General features: G+C 38.9%; 1 protein-coding gene and 1 long non-coding RNA gene across 8 annotated transcripts in view; one reads left to right on the forward strand and one right to left on the reverse strand.

Annotated features, from left to right (window-relative positions):
- Nucleotides 1-15774, forward strand: part of abch1 (ATP-binding cassette, sub-family H, member 1) — a 40381-nt gene extending 24607 nt beyond the window's left edge. For all 7 annotated transcript variants that reach the window (XM_046070522.1, XM_046070521.1, XM_046070526.1 and 4 more), the window contains 13 exons: nt 39-207; nt 1524-1620; nt 1738-1906; nt 2529-2629; nt 5063-5133; nt 5523-5572; nt 5982-6038; nt 6228-6298; nt 6572-6660; nt 7728-7831; nt 11062-11221; nt 13259-13363; nt 14449-15774. In XM_046070522.1, the coding sequence (XP_045926478.1) occupies nt 39-207; nt 1524-1620; nt 1738-1906; nt 2529-2629; nt 5063-5133; nt 5523-5572; nt 5982-6038; nt 6228-6298; nt 6572-6660; nt 7728-7831; nt 11062-11221; nt 13259-13363; nt 14449-14555 (1350 nt within the window). In that variant the 3' untranslated portion in view covers nt 14556-15774. The remainder of the gene's footprint in view (nt 1-38; nt 208-1523; nt 1621-1737; nt 1907-2528; nt 2630-5062; nt 5134-5522; nt 5573-5981; nt 6039-6227; nt 6299-6571; nt 6661-7727; nt 7832-11061; nt 11222-13258; nt 13364-14448) is intronic.
- LOC123983986 lies at nt 6644-13008 on the reverse strand. Its single transcript, XR_006828338.1, has 4 exons — nt 12998-13008; nt 8055-8099; nt 7760-7824; nt 6644-6740 (listed from the first exon to the last, which is right to left on the reverse strand). It is a non-coding gene; the product is annotated as an uncharacterized LOC123983986 (long non-coding RNA).
- Nucleotides 15775-24453: the final 8679 nt, after the last annotated feature.

Here is a 24453-nt window from a genome sequence, read left to right on the forward strand (position 1 = left end):
GTCTGATCACTGTTGACCCACATTATCTTCTGCTGCAGACACTGGAGCACGCCTTCCTCCAGCTGTGTGAGACGTCGGACCAGATCGACTCTAAACGGTCCAGTCCGCAGGGTGGGCAGCTGGAGTCATTCGAGAGCGGGCGGGACGAGAGCCGGCCAATTCTCGGGGTCGGACCAGGAGCGGCAGAGGAAGTTCCCAAATATTCAGGTGCTATTTTGAAACATGCAGTACATGTATTATTTCAGTTCATTATATTCCAAAACACAAATATGACCATTATCTGAAATCATTACTGCAGTGTTTAATATCAGGAAATCTCTTCATAACATGTCCAGTCTGTCTGAGTCATATTATTGCTGCTTAGAAATGTTTGTGAGTGGCCAAGGGGGTCCAAGAGATAAAAGACTCTCTGTTTAATTTGCTGCTCTGCTAATTTTAGAAACCTGGCTATTAAAAATGAGAATCACAACAACACCTCACAGTTGGCGTCTTTAGCTAAGTAGGATCTTTGTTTTGACGTCAATGTTATTTCAGTTATTCTCTGTGTGGAAATTCATTCATCATGTCAGCAGTTAAATCGACATGTTGACATGCGGTTCTGCCTGTTTTTGTGGGGTGGTAAATATATTAGTGGCATGGGAAGTATGTAAACACTGAGCAATGTGAAATACTGTTGAGTTACTCAGAGATGGAGGGAAGTAAAAATACTAATACCACATTTTAAAAATACTCAAGTAAAAGTCCTGCATTGAAAATGTTACACAACTAAAAGGATAATCAGGAAAAGTGAAAGTACTCAATTCAGATAAATGTCCCCTGTGACTGTGTTCTAATACATATTTGATCATTATTACTCATGCGTTAATTTAAAAGCAGGATTTTACTGCTGTAGTTGGTTTGGGTGGAGCTCACTTTGAACTATTAAGTATTAGGTTATGTACACTAATCTGCTGATTATTGTCTCCGTTAATCGATTGATTGTTTGGTTGATAAAACATTCTGAGAACAGTGAGAAAACCCGTCAAAATCCCAAAGTGACACCTTCGCAGTGCTGGTTTTGTCCAACCAACAGTGCAAACCTCAAAATCATTAAAAATAAATAAAAATAATTTAAAGGAAAAGCAGCAAATCTTAACATTTGTGAACCATGACATTTTTTTACATGAAAAATTACTTGGTTGCAAATACATTTTCTGTCAATCGAGTAATTTATTTATCGACTTATTGTTTCAGCTTTTCTTACATAATGTTGGGTATTTTCATTTATGACCAAACATTATATTTTATAATCTCTTCATATGTTTTGTATGCACAAATCTTAATTTATATGCTTTAAACTAAAGCTCTCAAATACATTTAGTGAAGTAAATAGTACATATACATAAGGTATAAGTACCTCACATTTGTACTTACGTACAGTACTTCAGTACATGTACTTGGTTACATTACCACCACTGGAATTACTGTTTGTTTGCAACCTTTTTGCAACCTTTTTAGAGTGTGTACTTGTTGTGTGTGTTTAGCGGACTGGAAGGTGCGAGCCAGACACGTGCTGCCGAAGTGGAGAAACATCGCTGCCCTGATCATCAAAACTATGGTGCGGATGAAAAGAATGCCTGGGTATGTTGTAGTTAATAATATTTAATAGTAATATGTAGCAGTTCATATGAAAAGTTATGATGAGCGACATCTGGTTGCAGCGTTACTAACGTCACTCTCTCTGTCCTTTGCTCGCAGCTCCTTGTGTTTCCAGTTCTTGCTGCCCGTCATTCAGGTCTCTCTGATCTGTCTGTGTATTGGAGGAGACCCAAATGGGATCCAGGTTGCCGTAGTGAACAACGAGACCTCTTCCTCTGCTTACAGCCAATCGCTGCTCTCCTTCCTGGACAACTCCAGCGTGCACCAGGTATACATTTGGCCTAGGGAGACGTCATGATATTCATCAGGCATTATCACACCATCTGTTTTCATATTTATACGTCACAACCAAAGAAAGCAAGTTGGTAGTTTCTGTATTTGGTCACCAGTTGTTTTTTTTTTACCCTGTAGCGGATACATTTATTGTAAAACTGGAATTAGTGGAATTAGATGTATTTTGACAGATTTTTACTTTATATATCAACCAGACGGCAGAGAAGTGTGTTTGATTTGTGGCTCACTGAATTAAAACATTTTATCACAGAGCTCAAAGTGACTGTTGGACGGTTCAGTCCTTCAGAGAGGAAGTAACCTGCCTCTCTCCCAGTTGTTATATTTAATTTGTCTTTAAGCAAACATGTTTCACTTCTGTTCACAGCAGAACAGACTCAGTGAAAGGTTCTTTCTGTGTGTGACCCCGAAACGCAACCTAATCTACTGTGTAAAACAGCTCTAGTGAAGTACAAAAACATATGAAATGTGTTTTGTTTTACTGAATACAAATGTGAAGCACAATGTCTGTTTGGTCAATCAGCATTCCCTTTGATTTTTAAAAGATTTTAACGTAGTGTATAATGTATGAATTATGTCCATTCTTTATATATCCACAGGTTCCCTTGTCCCATTCGGATGCTTTTGATGGGGTCTATAATGGAGAGTACTGGGGTGTCATCGGCTTCGGCAAGAACTTCACCAGCTACCTGACAAAAAGGTGGGAGAAACAGACAGCATAATTTATTTATTTATTATTTATTTATCATAATTAAATCATTAATCATGATCATCAAATAATTAATCAGTAAATGCCAAACAACATTGCAACTTAGGAAAACACATGCAAATAGACAAAAGACAAGCAAATTAAGAAAACATCTTCACCAATTTTCTTACTTTTTTAAAATTTTGCACATATGGTTTCACATTGGTGAAGATGTTTTTTATTTAATTTGCTAGTGCTTGCTAGTCTATTTGCGTGTGTTTTCTTAAGTTTCAGCGCGTTTGTGGTCACAGGAGGAGGAGCTATAGTCTGATGTTTGTTACTTGACAGTGACCTTTTACTATGTGTCTCTGTTCCTTCTGCTCTCCCCCCTGGTGACATTTAACAAACACTATTAGTTTTGTTCCTGGACTTGCATATCCTTCCTCATTCAGTTCACTCAGTTTCTGTCTATACATGTCATAGCACAGTCTGGTGCGTATGATGTTTGCATTGCAATGCAATGCTGAATACAGAGGAATGTGTTTTTGTACATCAAAGGAATTTGTAGTGACGCACGCAAAAGCAGACCAGCTGCAGAGCAGAGACCAACTCACACACAAGGAAACACCTTAAAAATGCCGTTAAATCTGCTTACAACTACAGTATATTGAGATAGAAAATGCTAAATGGAGGTGGTCAAGATAAAGTGTTACCCTTATTTTTCCTACAAGCATAAAAGAACTTTAAACTTGGGTGAACAAGTGAAGGATTTTATCATGGGGCTTCAGGCTTTCTGAAAGTTGACTGAAGAGAAAAATGAGGAACTTGAATTATTTAGAATTTCCTGAAATGCAGATGAAGAATTTATCTCCCACACTTTTTTACTTTCACTCTCTGTTATTTCAGCTGTCTTTGACACAGGTAGAGTAAGCACACGCAACGAAAAAAAACTCACACCTCAGGATTTTTATCTGTGAGTCAATGAGTTAATCCTGGAGGGTGAAGGGCATGAGTTTCTGTTTTAGGTGTGAATTGACGTTCTGTGTACACTGTGTGTATTTCTGTGTGTGTGTGTGTGTGAGATGCCTGAGTAGACGGTCTGGTCCTTCCTGTCCCTAACACACCTGGGCAGGTCACAGCATAGCTCATTCTTACTGATTCATGTGACGGAAAACAAAAGGTGTATTTTTACTCGTGGTCATGTGAAAATGATTAAGAGTTACACGGATCAGCCATAACATTATGACCTCTCACAGGTGAAGTGAAAAACACTGAATATTTCATTACCGTGGCACCAGTCAGTGGATGGGATATATTGGGCAGCAAGCAGGAAAAATGGGTGTAAGGATGTGAGCGACTTTGACAAGGGCCAAATTGTGAATGGAAGAAGGTGGCCTGGTCAGATGGATCACGTTTTCTTTTACATCACGTGGAGGGTCGGGTGTGTGTGTGTGTGTGTGTCGCTTACTTAAACTAGATGTGAATTCATAAGTTGAGAAGTTTTTTTATTTTCTGTTTATTATCTGTTAATCATTGGGTGGACAAGGCATGATGGGTAAGGAGTTATTATGATTATAAACTTTGAATTTAAGACTGCTGCTCGAAGACAGACAGCAATGTGAGGACATCACTTTGGGGCAGATAATTAGAAGATTAGTCGATAATGAAATTATTAGTTGGAGCCCTGCAGAGCTGTTGTACAGATGGAAATATTCTAGACTTCCTACAAACACAAACACTGGAACAGGACATGGAGGTTATTGCAAATATATTTAAAGGGTTTGTTACAAATACGGCGAGCAAGCCAATTAAAATCCATGTCCACTGAAGCAGGAAGAAACTCAAGGCCTGGCTCCTAAACAAGGTTACATTTCCTAAATTGCATACATTATAATATACTCAATGTCTCAACAGGGCCACGGGCATTGCTTTGTTTCTGTCAGAGAAATAATGAGCCCAGCTAACCTTCCAAGTTTTATATAGATTAGTGAGACCAGCCTGTAGTCACATAGCTTTGTAAACTAATTAGCTTGGAGGTCATGCTGTCACGAATGAATGCAAAATAAAAAGAGTTTTAAGAGCTGCCACTTTCTTGGTTATCCTACATGCTTAGAAAAACTTACTGAGTTATTTCTCATCCCCACCCTTAGAGGAATATTTGAGACATGCTGTAGATCAAAACACAAAACCTGAACTGTTTGTGCATTTTACCTATAGAAGGTTGTATGTTTTCAATTAAGAATATTCATATTTCACATAAGTGGTATATTTTGCCCTTTTATCACCACATAAATCTACTGTGATCTGTCTTATAAACTCTGTATCTTCAGCATCTTTTTCCAATATTATTTTCGTTTGTGTTTCAACATTTGAATTCCAGTTGTATTGATTGTCGCTGAATGTTAAATAGACTAGCAAACTCAGATTATGTCCCCGATTTTACAGGATGATGGAGCGACATGTTTCTAGAGAAGTGGTTGATGGGGGATCAGTGCACGTCTGGCTGGACCTGACAAGTAAGATGCAAACCCTTCTGATAGTTTGTGGTCTTTTTGCTGAAATGGGTCAATTTCACTACAATTGTATTGAATAACTGCCATTACAAAACATGGCAATAAACTCCTTAGTGTAATTTAAAGAAGTTTATAACTTAAGTAATATTCTAGCAGGGGTTTTGTAAAAACTTTCCTTATACATTGCTTTGGAATTAAATTCTTCAAATCTGCCTTATATATATATATTAAATTGTGATGATTAACATGTAGGCTACTGTAAATGAACTTAAATATCCCAAAAATATAACAAAATATACACAATATATACATTAACATAACACATTAAACACAGTTAGGATCTCCTGTGAATCTGCAAAGCTGAAGTTGTTTGCTGTTTATGTTTTGTCTAGATCAACAAATTGCTGTTATGCTGAAGAAGAAACTACATGAGGCCTTTCAGGTATAAATAAATGTGTTTTCTGCTGTTTGTTTTGTCGACTAGAGCCATGTGCAAATATTCAGACGTTGTCTGAGGGATACAAACAGCAAGTCCAGAAAAACAAACACGTCTTGTTTTGGGGTAGCATTATGGTTCCGATATCAATAGTATATAGTGATCCTCAAGGCCCCTAAGTGGTTTCTACTATTACACATTACACAAGACCAAACATAAGCTTCAATAACACATTTTGTTGCTTTTTAGTTACAGTTTTGAAATGACATCATGATTAGGTTAAAAGTTGATAAAAAATAGTACTGAATTATTGCCAAGCCTTAATACAGTAAACGTTACTATCTGCCTGGCAACATCCTTACTATAAATATTTTTGAAATTGATAAATGTTGTTACTCTGTCCTTCCATTCACAGGCTTTTGTGGAGAGTAAGTTGAAAAGTATGTCGTACCTGGTCGACCTGCCAATAAAGGTAAATAACAGCTTATGGAAGAATAAAACAATAAAGAAGGAGTATAACAAAAACAGAGAAATGTTTGTATTGCTATCTTAAAAAAAGACACTACTTAAACAAGTTGACAACAATACATATATCTGTGTTTGCCTGTTTCTGCTGCAGAACAAGTTCATTTAAATCCTTTGTGTTGCTGTCGTCTTGCAGTTTGAAAAGCCGATCTATGGCAGCCAAAACACAGACTTCACAACATTTGTGACACCTGGAGCTGTACTCAGGTCAGTGTGCTGTGGTATGTGGTCAGACAGCTGCTATCAATCAATACAGTAGCTACCAGAATAAGAGAAGTTATTGACTTTTCACTGTCCTTGTTTATTTATTTGCAGTTTGTTTTTAAGATTGTATTAAAACACATGTTGCTTATGGTAAAGAGTGTTATATATGATTAGTGTTGTCATGGTCAGGGATTGAACCATCAACCCTTTCTAGGAAGACATTTAACCTCCAGTTTCTTCTCTTCCTCCTCTTCCTCGTCCTCTCTGGCCCTGCAGTATCACCTTCTACCTGGCTGTGGGTCTGACTGCCCTCTCCTTTGTCCTGGAGAGGAAGGAGGGGCTTTTGGACAGGTGCTGGGTCGCAGGTGAGAAGTTCACACTGCTCCCGCCGTGCCACACAAACTCAAAAGCTGCAACTCGGTCAGAGAGACAACTCTTCCGTTCACTGCAAAACAGGAAAAACAATAACAGGATCTGTCTGTTTGCTCCCAATGACTCCTGTAAATGTGTTGTTGCTCCTTGCTATAGATGTAATATTCATGTGCACTCCCAAGTTAAAGCATGCCTTAATATTTATTGGAGGAAACTTGTTCAACCTGTGTGTTATGGACAGCAACGGGGGGAGGCAAAGAGTTCACTGGAAGACCAAAAAACCCCAAACATATGAAACATGATACAGTAGTGTGGCTAGTGAATCTGAGACATGATCTTTTTTTCCTTAAAATGCCTCCAAATTAGATGGTTTTAGTTATTAACGGTAGAAATAAATACTTTTGCAGATTTTAGCTTGATAAAAGGGAAAGAATTTCATATTCAAATAGACACATGCAGCAAACATACTGTGCAGTTATTGATTTTTACTTAAAAAAAATTGTCAGACATCCTCTAAAAGTGCATATCTATAACACTGTTCTGGTTGATTGGGTAGTTTGTTTGGACCTTTTGGGGGAGATAATGCATAAAATATTTGCCCTAAATCTGTAAATTAATTAAAATCCTTGTGTAGGCAATGAAGCGTTTGTGATAGACTTTATTTTAAACTGAATCTAATCAACATGCAGTTCACATGTAGTTTAAGATTAGACCAGTAGGTGGGGTAAAATGATCAGAGCAGGATGTGAAGATGTTTACCAGCAAGCAGACTTCACTGAGGGAGGTTAATTATTTTTTTTTTTACTCATTATGAATTATTGATTTTATAGCTTTACGTGATTAATAACTTTAATAGGAAGCTGCAAATTTTGTAATTATAAAAAAACTGTTTTGCTTTGTTGTAGCTATTTAGATTAAGAAGAGACTGAATGAACCTGGGTTATTGATGATTTTCTTCGGGTATCTTACAAGCATTTGCACAGAGCTTATAACTGAATAATAATGCATTGTTTTTCTCTCTCTCTTTCTCTCTCTATGTGTGTCTTTGTCTCTCCACCAGGTGTGAGCTCTCTGGAGACGATGTTGGCTCACCTCTTCTCTCAGCTTTTTGTCATCAGCGTTCAGATCCTCCTGCTGCTCCTCTTCATATTGCTCGTCTTCAAGGTTCGTCCACATGACGCAGGCAATAAAACAGACAAGCACAAACACATACTCTTCAGATAAGACGAGACTTTATTGATCGGGAAAGTGGTATTTGCAGCAGCAAACATAAGATCTGCAGTATTTCTCGATAGAAATAAAGTCCTAAAGAAATGTTTGATTATATAAACATAGCTGACTGTTTCAATGTTTTTTATCACAGACACATAGGTACCCATTTACCTACCTGTTTGTTTCCCTAAACATTTGCTCTTCATTGTAATGCCAATACCTGTTGGGGAAAACAGACCTCAGTGTCGATCCTGTTTAAACATTATTGAGACCAATTACGTGTTAATGTGAAGTCTTGATGTAGACACGTGATTATATTTCCTGTACTATTTAACTACCAAAGTTGCTGTTTAAGCCGTTTTCTGAGACTGGGAGGCTCATTAAAAGAGCCGAGAGCCCCTAAAAGGTCACTGCATTCCTAATATGATTTGGTTTGTGGAGAGTTTGACTCGTTGAAGTTTAATGTGTCACAAATCTAGCTTGCCTATTACCTTGCTCATTAGCATTTTTACTACCTCGTCAAAACTCTGACGTTACCTGCAGTACACTGGAGCCATATTTATGTTAAGAATTCATTTTAACCAGCAAACAGACCTTTTATTTTCCAAGATTGTGTTCAGTTGTTTTCGGTAAAATGTTCATGCGACATGTGTACAGGAGAAGAAATATGGTGTAAATCATCTTGTGGGAGACTCTGAAGGTCAGCAGCGTTAGGGTTATTGTGAGAACAACCAACCAGTGGGAACATATGGCTTTTGTTCCTCATTGATTTTCAATAGTCATGTGTATGAAATCAATACAGAGAGAAGGCAAGAGAGGATTGATATCATTTGTGTGTGTGTGTGTGTGTGTTGAGTCCAGGCAGGCACAGGATTTTATGGGTGTGTGCTGTCGTCCCTGTATGTCAATGTGTGTGTGTGTGTGTGTGTGTGAGCGTTCATGTGTGTGTTAATTAAGGTGCTGAAGTCCAAAGAGACCACCGCTGCATAAATCACTCCCAGCGTTGGCCGTATCCAGGGATCACTGTGGGTTTGCCACGATAACAGCCCTTGATTGCTGTGGCAACCGAGCAGTCATGTGGCCTCTCGGTGCAGGTCTATTTTTGCACGTTGTCAGGGGAGACGGATAGTGTCTTAACACACTGAGGACAAGTGCGCGCACACACACACACACAGGAGACTCAGTCGTACAGATGTCTGCGGATTCGACTCAAGTTTAAGAGTTATCACCTTGAATCTTCTGAGCTGAGACTTGCAGACCTTTTCTTTTTTAAATAGTTTTAAATAGTTTCACGTCTTGCGCAGCACCTCTGCTCTCTCTCTCTCTCTCTCTCTCTCTCTCTCTCTCTCTCTCTCTCTCTCTCTCTCTCTCTCTCTCTCTGTGTGATTTACAACCAAACTTAATCAGCAGCAGTGACTTTTCTTTTCATGTCTTGTAGTGTTTTTGGCTGAAGATCAGAGTGATTCTGTCTCTATAGGTCTCCCCCTCGTTCCCTTTATCTCTTTCTCCATTTCCCTTGATCTTAGCTTCTCATCTGTTTTCATGTTCCTTTAAAGAGCACCCCGCTGATTTACCATTACACTCCTATAATTCAGTGTTGGACTGACGGTGGACAGTTTTTAAAAAGGCATCAAATTCGATGCAGCAGAACCAAATATATTGTCTGTTATGTTCCATTTTTCTTCCTTGTTAAAATCTGGCGCCTACATTACCCACAATGCAAAGTGCCCACTAACGGTTCAGTCGGAGATTCGGGTTTGTTATGCCAGTAGCAGCTAATGTAGCCTCAAGCCGCTAGCCTCGAGCAGTAATGAGGAGTGGGATAGAGAGGTCTGGTAAACTCACTTCTTTCTAACACTAGACTCCAAGATTTTTTTTTCCATTTTCAAAGTTGTAGTCTCCTCCTCCAACTGGCGCTGACTCAAGTGACATCACTTAAGGCAGACTAAAGACACTAAAGGCTTTGTACTACATTTTTCACATATGCAGCAGCCTTACTCCCCAACACCTGTTAACAGACTTATGGTACAATAGATGAGAGCAGTCATGTGTCACTTTCCAATCAACCATGCAAAAAGTGCGAGCACCAAATTAAACTAAACTTGTGGCACCATGCCATAAGCTGGTGCAGCGCATTTTGAGCAAATTCTGACTTTGTCAGATAATAAAATAAAAAGAACTTCCCCTTCCCCAGAGAGCAAAACATGAAATCTGTGGCAGTCAGTAGTGTACTAACGTGGCAAACACAGGTTAGTTAATGATGTTACTGAGTAAATGACATGTGCTGATTGTGCCTGTAGATAGACACAAATCATAAAAGATTCTTAGTAATGGTGTAAGTAAAAGTTTCAAAAAATATGTCCCTACTCTAAAACCTGCTTTTTAATATCCAGTTTGGTTTAACATTGTGTCCATTCAAAAGACTGCTGGGAGCAAAGGGTATTTTAACATAAATTGAGCTGAACTACCTTCTAATAATGAACTTGTAAACAGCATAAATTAATGTGGGAAGTGGAGCTCAGACAATGATTGCCCTCTGTGGCAGAAGTAAAAATTAGTCATCTTCAACATTTGTTGTGTTATGGTTTCACAATGATGAAAAACAGTTGGAGAACAATTAAATAAAAAATAGGATGTAGGCTCTACAGGATGATCGTTTTCCTTCCTATCATGTTTTTCCCAAATGATGTACAGATATTTAGGCATTATTTTGTCTCAAACGGCTTGAAAATAGTGCATATAGCTGCCATTAATGGGAATAAAATCTTCACGGACCTCCCTAAGTTTGGGCTAATCCCCGAATATTTACGTCTTCCTCCACTCCTGGAATACATAACTTGCTACTTTGTATTGAAAAATGCCCTTTTCATCCATTAACAAATTAACACGAAAGATTGTGTTTGCTAAAGAATATTTTAAATGTTGGTTGTAATACCATAAAAATGTTTAGTATTTATGGTCATTGATATTTTGTGCATGTAAAAATAGTTTGTATTGTATGCAAATGCCATTTTGTTCTGGCTTTAACTCTCCTCTCTTTTACCATTTTATCCCACTTTTAGGTCCACTATATCTTGACTAACTTACTTTACTAACCCTGCTATCTTTTCTCACTCTTCTACACCCATCTCTCTCTCTCTCTCTCTCTCTCTCTCTCTCTCTCTCTCTCTCTCTCTCTGCAGATACCTAATGAAGGCTCCTTGGTGCTGGTCATAATTCTGATCGTGCTGCAGGGCATCACTGGCATCTCGTTTGGCCTCGTCATCTCAGCCGCAATCGACGATGAGCAAAGTGCCAACCAGGCCGCTCTGGGCATCTTCTACCCCAACCTCATCATCAGCGGTAAGACTTTGTGTGTGTGTGTGTCGGTGGTAACCAGTGTAGAGTTTGATCATTAAACTGTCCATCCTTCGGTGAAACTAGCAGCTCAGGTAGCATCTTCTCTCTGAAAGTTATCTGTGTAAAATCCACAGTAGGTGTCTCATTGCTGGACCATTATTTAACCAGGAAAGTTAATTATAGTCTATGTGTGTAGGTAGTGTAGACAAATATTTGTTTGGGTTCAAAACTTTACGGGATTCAGGAGGACTTGTGGATTTGATCCTACTTTAACAATTTAGTGAAGGGAATAAAGAGTGCGGCAGGGGGTCGGGTTTGTTAACTGAATATTATCAAATGATATGATTCGTGATTCTTTGTTCTTTATTAGTTTCCACAAAGAGGTTGCTAGTCTGCCACAATTCCAACAAAAAGAGATTCTCCCCATAAACTTTTCACAGTGTTCGTGGCCCAAAGAGATAAAACTTTCAAAGAGAGCAAAGTTTAATAAAAGGAATCTAAATGTATGTATATCAGTCCCAACATGCCGGTTTTCTGCAAGTACTTAAAATACTCTAAGTAAATTTAGTTGACAATACTTTTAGTTAATTAGGGTTTTAAATCCTTGAGTGTGGGATTTTTACAGATACATGAAGAGTCTGGTAAATTCAAGCCCTTGCCAAACGAGTTCTGCCAGGTAAATCTCTCTGTTTGCAGTAAACTAGAGTTTTGACATTTCGTGTCTGTGGCGGCATTCCGGGAAGTGACCATAGTCACAGAGGCAACTCAGTGGGGTAGAGACTGTACGTCACAAGCACGATTCAACAGTGTTGTGTAATTACTGTCACTGTCAGAGGGGGGAGACAAAAGTTCTGCACTGCAGGTTTAAGGAAAGGATCGAAGTACTTCGATCGTATCAAGTGACATTTGCCCAGTTGTCAGTCTATACTTCTGAGATTAATAACCATTGGTCAATACTAGTCGGACTACAAATGGCTTCCGAAAAAAAAATCTTGTCCCTTGCCTACAGATTCAGCATTCATGTGCTGGTGTTGTTTAGAGAGGTTAAAAGTCCTTTAAGTTGTCGGGGAAAAAATGGATATTTGAACATCTGTATCTTGAACACTCCATGGAAACCAAGCAGACTCCTGGTATGTTTGAATCCTCCAGACCAGCTACTGAAAGACTTTTTGGTGCTATTATTATTACCATCACTACTTCTGATGTTGCTATTAATAGTACAGATTCAGATACATTTATTAGTTTCTGACTCTGATGGGGGGAAAACCGTTCCCAAAAATTACTGTATCTCTGAACTCTCACGCATGTAGGCTATTCTATGTGATCTCCTTTCACTTCCTTTCACTGAACTTCCCCTTAAACTGTTTGGAGCCCCCCTTGGGAGGCCCGCCTCACACTTTGAAAACCACTGAACTATATCATAGTGGAATCTATTACTATCCATACTCTAATCTGTGGAGCCAGTAAGTTCTTGTAAACATTCTTGTAAGACTCAACCTTGTAAGATTCCCAGAAAACACCAATATCTGCTAGCCTGACGCCTGAGCTACTGTCTCTACCTTATCAGTCTAACTACCGTCATCCTAACAAGGACAGTTACATGGGATACATAACTAGAGCTGGAAGATCCGTGAACATTTGTGGGGTCAGCTAAAGACTCCAAGCTAGACCTGTCTTACCTTTCCCTGTGTTGTATAGTGTCTTGTCTTGTAAGTTGTTTGTTGTGACCTTGTTATTAGGGTCTATATTTGGTATGTGGATGAATCACAATAAACTTACTTGAACTTGCTGTTTCCAGGCAGTGATTTTTCAAGATTGAACTTTGATTCTCCATATCTTGTTTTTTTCTGCAGCCACTTCCTCGGCTGCTTTTGATAGTCGAAGTGAAACATCACAACAGGATGAAAACAAGAGAAACCAAAGATGGTTTAAATGCTTTGGGGGGTTCATTTTTAGAACAGAGCATCGAGATACACGCCGTATTTTAACAGCAGGTGTAAATGACGTCTTACACAGTATCCCCTCTGTCCTGGACTGTAGGTATCATCTGGCCTGTGGAGTGTATCCCGTATCCTCTCCGCTACATCAGCATGGCTCTTCCTCAGACCTACGCCTCAGAAGCCCTTCGCTGTATCATGTACAGAGGTAATGTATGTGTTACACTCATCAGTTTCATAATGTTACAAGCTGCTGTAGCTCGTCTGGTGTGTAGTCAGGGTGTGTTAGGGTCAGATGCATGCACACGGCTCAGATTGTTACATAGCCAGTCGTCTAAATCATTAATCAGCTCTGGATCCTGTGTACGTCAGCTTCCTGGAATGTAAGGTATAGTGGTTTCGCTCTGCCTCCCAAGCTTTCTTCTTCTCTTGACCTTATCGTCTCTGCAACAGTAAGACCCGACGACAGCCCGAGCTCTCTCTCTCATGTTACACGATACCATACACGCCAAGCACAGGAAGTCAGAGGAGACATTTCCCGTTTAAAAACCTTATCTTGGAGGTGCAGTGGAAGAAGAGGCACAGGCAGGAGTTGACAGTGTCAGAAATCAATTTGGGGGATGAACTGTAGCTTATTTTTCTTTCTTGGGAACTGCATCCTGTCACATTCACTAATTGGATTCACTTGAACCCATAGCGTCCCGGTCCAGACCGTGGTGTTATATTCATGTTTTGCTTCATGTATGCATTCACTACAGCCTGGATAAGCTTGTATCCAGATTATAAGAACATTATGTGTGAGACATTAGCTGGGTTACTAGAACATTGTTGGTTTTTGCTCTAGAGGTGTTGATAGGTGCTGTTTTTCACCTTTGGACGAAACCAGGCTAGCTGTTTCCCATTGTTTCCAGTCTCTATGAATAGCTATGCTAACCTATTCCAAAATGTAAATGTGTGTTTCTTTAACACTGTATTTTTTTCTTGCCAAAGTTCTTGTACAGATGCTTGTGTTTAGACGTTAGTGTTTAACATTTGGCGAGCACCAATAGGCAACTGTTAAAGAAAGCGAATGCAAATTAAGAATACATCTTCATCAATTTGACAACACGTGCGTAGCGTTTAGAAAACAAGCTCCAAATACAGAAAACATAACCAAATACACGAACACGCTGCAAGTAGCACAGACAAAATAACAGTAAGTTGTTACCCACTGGGCTGACTCCCGACATACAATGTGTCCACCTTTGGACTCCTGTATTATATAGTGAATATAAACATGCATCTTTGCAACAGGTTGGGGTCTGTCTCGGATGATGGTGTGGCGAGGCTTTGCTGTCACTCTGGGCTGGAACACTTTCTTCCTCATCCTGGCCACAGTCATCTTAAAGCTGAGGACGTGATGACCGCACAGAACCTCCTTCAGTGTGGGGACAGCGCCATCAGGTGAAGCCCAGGAGCCAACGACTCACCTGGGGGGCCTCCTGTCTGTGGATGCAGTGGGGCAGCAGAGGGGAGGGAGGCAAACACTGGTTTAATGAACTGATTAAGTTGTTACATCAGTCTCTGCCCTCCAAATTATCTGTCCCACATACAGCACACACACACACACACACACACACACACACACACACACACCAACCAGCTGCCTGATCCTGCAACAGTTGTTTTGGCCTGTTCAAGCACGAGTGAAATTTCAAAAGGCTGCACATAGAAGTACACAAGAGAGAATATGCACATGCACAATATGACAATATCTGTGAAATAATAAAATGAGGATAGTGTGTAGTCTTAGACTTTCACTTGTACGTGCAGCTTGCTGAAACTTTTCACCCCCAGAATGGTCCATGTACCAACTCAGGGTCTTTTTTGTTTGTTTAGTTTGCCCTGGTCTTAATGCTAATAGTGAGATTTGTTTGTGAATATACTGACTATAACTGTAGGGCAATATTTTTTTTGTCCATACAGTATTTGTTGTCTACCTTATATTTTTCATTATGTCAACTTTAACATTATAAAATTGTCAGAAAAGGAGTCAGCACAACAAGACAATGTGAAAATGTTTTTTGTGGTTGCTTTACAAGCAGAGAAGATTGTTGATGCATGTCGTGGGAACCCGGAATAGGTTTTAAAGTGCTGATTGCTTCATTTTGTTCAGGAAATTCTCACCCATTCAGGCTTCCCGCAGCAACAGTAGTTTTACGTTCTGTCTTGTGTGTGACAGGAAGTGGTAACCACGTCTCATCTTGGTGCATTATCAGCTGATCAGCTCCAAAGTGTCGTCTAGATGTGTGTTGACGTCATTTTCAGTTCAGGTTGATGGGGTCCTCCATAACTTGTGTTTTGTGCCTGAATCCCCTGTGGGAGAAAAACATGTCAGTGATTAGAAAGTGTTGGTACTGCATAATTTCTCTTTTATTACTCTCCACTGTGCTGGACAGAGTGGATTCTGTTGGATAGATTCTTCTCACAGGTCAGGTGTGTCATTTCTCTTCAAGCTGTCTGCATCCATGCAAAACATTTAGCTATATTTTTTACACAGAATTTTCAAACTGCTCATACTTTATACTTTGTTTATGACTCTTCCACCCACATTAACATAATAAAAGCACACAGGAGTAATGCTGTTTTGGATTGCCTTTTGGATGTGGTGTCTTTACTGTGATGCAAAAGGGAAGAAAAATGAGGAATAACTGTAAAATCTGAAATGCCATGGAGTTGGATTGTAGTTGGAGATTTGAGTCACAGTCAGTGTAGAGCACAGTCAATGGGAAGCAAATAAGAGATAGTTTGATATTCCTTCCTACGAATAATCAAGTTTTGAGGAAGGCTACATAATATTTTTTAAAGATAAAACTCAATAACATTATTTTGTTGTTAAAACAGAAGGACTAGTCTTTAAATAAATGGGAATTTTCCAGTTTTAAGTGATTTTTTTAAAATACAAACATGAAGCTACATTATACGTAAATAGTGGATAGAAGGATTGGAAAAAAGTAACCAAATTATTAGGAAAATATATTCTGTTAATAATAAATGATACGCAGTTAATTTCTTTGCATTTTATTCATCTCTATGAGGACAGTAAAGATTAATCTCTAAATAAATGAACTCTCTGAATTGACCACATGTAGTTCCACATTTTGCAAAGTACACATATTTACAGAGTTAGATGAGAAGAGAAGTACCACTCTCATGTCTGTTTGCTAAATATGAAGCTACAGCCAGCTGCCTCTTAGCTTAGCTTAGCTTAGCGTAAAGACTGGAAACAGGGGGAAACGGCTAGCCTGGCTCTGTCCAAAGGTAACAAAATCAACAAGAACTTGGCACGGGGATTTTCCTTAAGAAATACAGCCGTTTATGAGCTGTGGAGATGTGAAATGACCGTGTCGGGTTCTCTGTGATGTTGATTCCTGGGAACCTGACTGTTCACCTGTTCCACGTCAGCTCCACTGATGTGGGTGTGTCTTCACCTACTTTTTCCTAAAAAAGCAAGCGTCACCTTGGTTTTGTTGACGTTGAACTGTAGGTTCTCTGTGTACCACCCTGCAAGAATGATGATTTCCTGTCAATACAAAGTTGTTGTTGTTTGAAATCTAAATTTCACAAGAGAGCTTCATTTTTACCACATAGACGCAAGAGCGGTATCAATCTTCTCAGCAAGAAAGCGAACAAATTTCCCGAACTACTAATAACAAAACCACTGCCTATTGTCTAAGTCTTCCATCACATGTTGTGCCAATCTCATAAAGAGTTAGAAATGTTTACATTCATCTGAGCACATGCCTAATAAATCAGAATATCTTTAATAGCAGATGTTTTACCCAGTTCAGCTGTATGAATAAACATATATACCAGCCTGTGTTGAAGCCATGATGCTACAGTACGTGTTGCAGTGCTGGTAATGCCAGTTATATTAATGTAATGAAGAATTTATGTGTCCTTTAACAGGATAAATAATTAATCAATCTAAATGATTTTAAATCCCTCTGATTGCTTTCTACTGGATTATGTCAGGGTCTAATGGTAAAAATGGATGTACAGTATGCTGTGTGTTAGATGTGGGATCTGTAGGAGAGAGTTCCCTGCACTGGAAATCTGCTGTTGCTCATGTTGCTCTGTTGTACATACACATTTCCTCTTGCACATTTTAAGGGACTTTGTGTTCTTGTTTGGTAGCCTCTTTGCTCTTACGGAAACAGCTCTCCACCTCCTCCTAAATGGACTCAACTGTATTTTGCCAAACTGTGAGGATACATGCTGTACCTCTGTTTATATTCATACTTTGACAGAAAGCTGAAGATGAATCCCACATCATGGTTGGATTACCTCTGTGCCTCACTCGACTCCCATCACACAGTAACGTACCTGTAATAAATATGTTTAAAATAGTGGACAATCGCCGGTTCATACAGCTTATGCAAAAGTATGGACATTATTCGGTAATAGTGTGAGTATTGTGAGAATCTGTGTAAGATTTTCATATGGTGATTGTTGTTAAGTGCTCTATATCCATTTTCGAGGAATACCTTTATGTTTAATATTAGTATTAAAATACCTGTGCCCCAGTTGAAAATCTACCTGCAAAACCAGCTAACCATTATGTAAAAGCAAGCATCTTGGAGCAAAACTCCTCATTTAAGAAGCACAAGATTTACATGAACTGCAATTATTCTACTGAAGACACTATTTCAAATATGCTGATTACATGGGTTCTTATTGAACTATTCCACTCCTGTATTGCCCCCCATAATGCTGACCGAGGATGCCCTCTCTGTGTGATTTATGTCTATGTTGTTTTGTCTGTGGTTTGAGGTGGTTGGGTGATGTCACATATTTCTTTGCACCAGTCAGACATTTGGCAAGATCTGGATGGAAATCTAATGCCAGTTGTTTTGTTGTTTGACAGTGCCCAGGCAATAAAAGCAATCAAAACTGATCAAACCACAGCCATACAATGTTTGAGTCTTAATAAATAATACCTATGGAAGTTTGGGGCTTTAAAGTGAATACAAGTCTAAAATTGCCATAAATTAAGCAATAAAAAGGAAACTATGGCTTAATTTGGATTGAAGTAATCAGAGCTGTATATTTAGACACTTCTTATGCAGATATTTGACTTTATCTGGTTAATATTTAAACATTGCAGTTCATGTAAACAGACCGTGTTGCCAGGAATTTAACTCCAAACTACCTCCGCTGTCTCTCCCCAAAGGGCATGTAAAACATTTACACTCCTGCGTTGTGACATGTATGCACTGTGATGGCAGATAAGCTTCGATGAGGTTTTATTCATGTATTTAAAAAAAAAACAATAAAATATTGTTTATTAAATCCTCCCTTTGTGTCATTGTATGCATTTCAGAGTTGTGCCAGATTTTACTCAATACCAAAAGCACAAAATCCCCCACAATTCCTGTGGTTACAAAAACACCCGCAGGCCATGGATGACTGATTTATTCAATGACATCATGCCCGCTTGTATCACTGTGTTGCGTGTTACCATAGTGATAAGGATGACCCCGCTGCCTTCAGTAGAAATGTAGATTTTCACCCCAACCGGTTGACTGTTTGAACTTGTGTGTGTGTGTATAATGTGCACTTGTATGGCGGTGAAATTGTGAGTCAAATAGCAAACCTTTGGCACTGCAATCAAAGGATATTTCATCAAAAATTGTTTTGAGATCAAATACTATCCAACTGGAACAAAACTTAATTTATTAAAGTAAAAAAAAAAAAATGTTGCAAGCCAAAGGTTTTGAGGTCAAATATAAATAAATTGAAATGAACATTTTGCAGTACAAATAAAGACTTTTACATAACATTTATTTGGCCAATTTAAGCCATTAATTTAAGACAATGTGGACATGACAACAACATATCCATGACAACAGAGATTGTTTTTGTCAAATGTTTTTCTTTTGCTTGGACTTTCACCATTTCTGGTTCCTAAAATAGTTTTGGTTTGCTGGAAACTCAGTAGTTCAGCGTGGTTATGCTTCCTGGAGTCATCTGACCTATTACCCAACACTTCCGCATCACCTCTGGGTATGTTTGAAACCTACATGTGTGTCCTTGGGCCCATGTTAGTACAGTTACAGTTGTGTGAATCCCCAAGCAATTTTCTTCTGTGTGTTAACCATTGCCATGCTGCTCAGAGTCTAACGTTTCAACAAGGCCATAGTACACCTCATAATGCAACCACTGGAAAATAGATAATGGCCTTAGTGACAGGCTGCTATTAAAATGGCCCCCGTGTGAAAAGACAGTGTGGTTAACTATTCACACCCAATTACAGTGGTTGGTGAGCTTAGTGACGACACCCTACCTAATTATGTCAGTGACTCTGTTATTATATGCAATGACACCCAAAGTCTCGTAGGCCTATACTGTATGTTCCTGCAACTGAATCACCATATATGCAACTCGATACGGACAGAAAGTCCAAAAAGCTTCATTAAATTGCGATTACTGGCGTCAAAAAGCAAGATGATTAATCAAACATGGTAAAGAAGCATTTTAGGTAACTGATGAAACTGATCCAGATGTTGCAATGTTTTTTCCAACTTTAATTAAAGGAGAAATACAGAATGATTTTGAGTTAAACACAATTTATGGCTGACTACATCTGGTTTACATTTTCTCTAATCATTTTGAAGCATGTCTTATGACTATATTTACACACTTTTCCATTCTTTATTGCTCTTGAAAACATGCTGTAGTTGAGCCCTGAGCTCAGAATCAAACCTGGCTTCAAATGAACTGCTGCCCCATCTAACAAAGTGGCTCAGCAAGAAGACTAATATATATTGTGATATGGCAATAAAGGGTATGATTTCATCAACAGACCCGGACCAAATGGATCTAAATGCTTAACATTTCCTCTGAGAGTAGATAGAGTTGTTTTGTGCACTGAACAGACATTAGAGGGAACAAATGTGTTGAAGGAGGAAATGCCTTCTTGCAAATACCAGAATTAAGGACTAAGAGAAAAGAAGCAACATGGATGATTTTCCGTACAAACCTAAAAACTAGGAAAAGATGAACTATTCATTATTAATCCTACACAGGGAACTTGAAGTGTCAGAGGAACATACAGTATGCATACTATCGATGAGTAACTGTAAAAAACAGTCAAGTGTAGTGTAAAGTATTACAGTGGTTACAATATGGTTGATGCGGATCTACAATAACAAAAATCTACAGTCACATTTCGTCATCTTTGGACTAAATGCTTTGCTCAAGGACACAGACACGCTGGTTCATTCGCTTTCCTTGCCCATATTAAACAAGACTGTCTCAGAATTTTTACCAGCGCCTGGTCTAATTCCAGCACTTCTTCTGTTACCTCCTGGCCACAGCGGATGCCACTGTATCTGCTTTGTGGCACTCCTCAGCTGCAGTCAATTATAGCTCACCCACTTTTTTCAGTTTACCACTACATCACTATCATCATACAGGAGACAGCTCCCTGAAGGTCCAGCTGATGATGTTTGATCTCTGGGTAACCAGCAGGATGCCGCAGCTAAAATGTCCTTATCACCATGCTGTAGAGGATGCTGATGGTGACTGTTGGTGTGCACATTTCTATTTGTTTGAATTATATGAGGGATGTAATTCGAATTTGTTAAGTTTGCTAGTAACAAAGTAAATCAGATTACAAGGATGTTTTACCATATAGCCACATTGTACATGGACAGCATCATGGATACAAAAATACAAAAATGGTAAAAGGCAGGACTGCACTAGAGGTTTTAGGGTACAATGTTGAGCTCTATTTAAAACATTTTTTTTATGTTTTCTGATTTGTTTCTTGTCCTCACAGCTTAATACATGTCCTACAACAAGACCAGCAGTCTAGCAGTCTGTTTATCATGTTCCAATTTAGCTTGTTTGCATTCTAACATTACCAATAATAAACACAAAGTAAGGTCAAGGGTGATGGGAATGTCATCAGTTTGGGGGGTAATGCGAAAGGAGTCGTTTTCTAGCTTTCTTCTGAACAGTGCTGATCCTTAATATCGTTGTATTTGTCTCAATGCGGTGGTTTACTTGTACTGTGTGATGGGTAGGCTTTAGCTTCTATCTTTTTCTATCTTTTCATGTCCGTTTGAGTCAGTTTGACAGCCTGAAAACAACCTTCAAATGTATAATGCAACTGCAAAACTGTCTGTCTCTTTCTGAAATCGCTTTTTCCAACAAATTTGTCAATATTTCTCAGGGGAGTGCAGTGCTGTGAGAAAAATATAACAGCTCCGACAGTTTGTCGGACTTTGAAACAGTAACTTAGGGGGGGGGGGGGGGGGGGGGGTTGGGGGGGGGCGTGGCTTAGCGAAGGGTTAATTCAGCATGAATGTGTGTACCAAATGGCAATCCATCAAATACTTGTTGAGACATTTCGCTTTAAACAAATGTGAACCTTAAGGTGGCGGTAGAGGAAAAGTCATTAGGATACATCTTCTGGGAACCATGAATGTTTACGAAATTTGGTACATCTAGTAGATGTTGTCAAATTTCACTGACAATAAAGATTTTGACCAGTAGGTAGTGCTAGAGGTAAGCTTAGGGTACCAAAGTCAGTAGGAAATAACAGTCTCATTAAGGAGCTGGATGGATGTGTTGGCCAGACTTTCACCCAGATGATTGGTGTTTGTTTCCTGTGTGAAACAAAAAGTCAACATTGATTGTTTTTAGTGAAGCTACATAAGCTTGTCAAGTAACGTTACAATTTACGTAAGTTAAGTCACATAAGTAATGTAGTTATTTTAACCCAAACCTTGACCTAACCAAGTACTTTTGTTGCCTAAACCTAACAAAATTGCAACATCACAACGATAAACCATGTGACGTTTCACAACGTTGTCCGCTACTTTTATTGTTAAAGTATATATTTTGAAAGTGTTGAAAGCATATGTATTGCTTCTAAATTGACTGCAGAGCTCTACAAGTCCAAAAATGATGCTAAAGGGAGAACCCAGGGCATTAAAAGGTGACGCCACGGTGTCTTGACCAAGCGTCCTTATGAGTTGGGAGTGAGAATGTGTTGGTAGGATTCATCCTCTGGGCACCATGAATGTCTTTACACAATTTCATGTTGTTGAGATAGACCAAAGTAGTGGACCAAATGACAGACTGACATTGCCTCCATAGAGCTGCACAGCTAGCATCATATCTTGAATCCCAGCTTTTCTAAACAACTACAAATTTACATTTATGAAGATTGCTACTTTAATCTGCAGTTAATTACTGTCATGATGGAATCAACGTGATCCACAACAGAAAATAAGGCACCGTTTTGTATATAAAATTTTCCATTGTCTAATTTTGCAAAAGCACAGTTTAAATTACTTTTAATGGCAGTAGCTTTTTGGACAGTTTGGGGTTCATTCAGTCTCATTATAGCTGCACAGCCTAACCAACAACTGATGCGAGATGGAGAAACGTCTTGCCAGTAGTCAAGACAGTAGTTTCTTGTCATGGCATGTTTATCTTCTCACACTGTTCAAAACCAGTTTACTAAGATGCATCCAGCCTTACCAAATCTCAGTTGTAGCTTGCATTTGATTAAGTATGATGCGAGCAGGCAGGTGCTGGTATTTTGAACTGCTGTTACCGTGCGAGGAGTTTGCTTCTGTTTTGTTTACTACAAAACAATATGTGGACAGTGGTTGAATGTAACTAAGTACCTTTACTCAAGTACTGTACTTATTTTGACATACTTGTACTTTACTTGTGTTTCAATTCTTTGCAATTTTGTACTTCCACTCCATTTCATTTTTCAGTCCTTTTAGTACATTACATTTATTTGATACTTTCAGTTACTAGTTACTTTTCACTTAAAAGAAATACCTATGATACGCTTATATTATAATGCAATACTATACTACTATAGTAGTATACAAATTATCTAATACCTGCTTCACATTGACAAACTACAACATTAAAATGCGCTTACGTGTAGGCCTAGTATATTCATTGGTGATAAAAACAGAATGAAAAAAAAAACAATCACACAGATAAACCACAATGGCACATTTACTAGTAATAACGAAATGTCACTAAAAGGTAAACAATTGTCTCTCAAAAGGATAGCCTACCTCCCCTACGACAAGCATTTAGTTGTATATATTAGTAGTATTAGTAGTAGTATTTAGTAGTATATATTAGTAGTTTAGTATGCTGCTACATATGTAAAGATCACATAATACAAAACTTTAAAACTTTGACCCATCACACACGGAAATGTTGCTGTAAAGTTATAATACTTGGTATTTCAGTGGGGAAACGTAGCAACGGTAAGCAGTGCAGTCCCTCAGTACATCCATTCACAATATGAGCAACTGGCTTTAGGTTGTCAGTCAACTACTGTATGTAGGACACACACACATAAACACACACACACACACACACACACACACACACAAAACAATGTCTGTCAGTTAAAAATGTGCTCAGTCTTGCAGTGCCAGGACACACACACACACACACACACACACACACACACACACACACTTGATTAATCAGGTCCAGTCGCCCAATGTGGCTGCTTTGTGATATGCTAAACATTCAGTAAACATTATCCTGCACATGGTTACTGTTACCATGGAAGCAAGACAACAGCGCTCCACTCGGCCCCTCAAACACGTTACGGTAGTGTTATTTAATATTTGGCTACACATGAGCACAGCATGTTTCTATCACATAATCCTGTCACACCAGCAAAGACTTCTCCGTGCAGCCGTCCTGACTCCCTTGTGCGGCAGAACGCAGCCCAGCTGTTGCTATGTTTTGGTCTTATCGCACAACAACAGCAAAGGATAAAATGCTCGCTGAGAGCAGTCTGCCCTCAGTGCAATCCCACACACTTTGTCCAACGTCAGCGTCACATGGGATGGGAGCAGAGATTTAGGGCACTTGCATCATATTAAGGAAATGTATCAAGTTAAGTAAGTCAGGACAAAAACAGATCTGTTTATGTAGCTGTGAGAGAGGAGAGCGATGCCAAAATAACATCAACTGTTGAAAAGAATGAGAATATGAGCTATTTTGATCCCCATTTCTTTCAAAATAGCAGCATTTTAGAGCTTGAAAACTGTCTGTTTTTGAGCAGTTGGACTTGGTCTAGTTGTTGAACAAACTGTCTCAAAAACCTGAGGTCACAGTTCAGTCTCTGTCAAAACATTCAGTAGCAGAACCACGTCCTGCAATTACCTGTTCACTTAGTGAAATTAGATCAAGACTGCTTGCCAAAAGCTTGGACTATAAATGTTAAAACTGATGGAATCCTATTATGGTATGGTA

This window comes from Micropterus dolomieu, linkage group LG15 (genome assembly GCF_021292245.1).
Source record: "Micropterus dolomieu isolate WLL.071019.BEF.003 ecotype Adirondacks linkage group LG15, ASM2129224v1, whole genome shotgun sequence".
NCBI lineage: Eukaryota > Metazoa > Chordata > Actinopteri > Centrarchiformes > Centrarchidae > Micropterus > Micropterus dolomieu.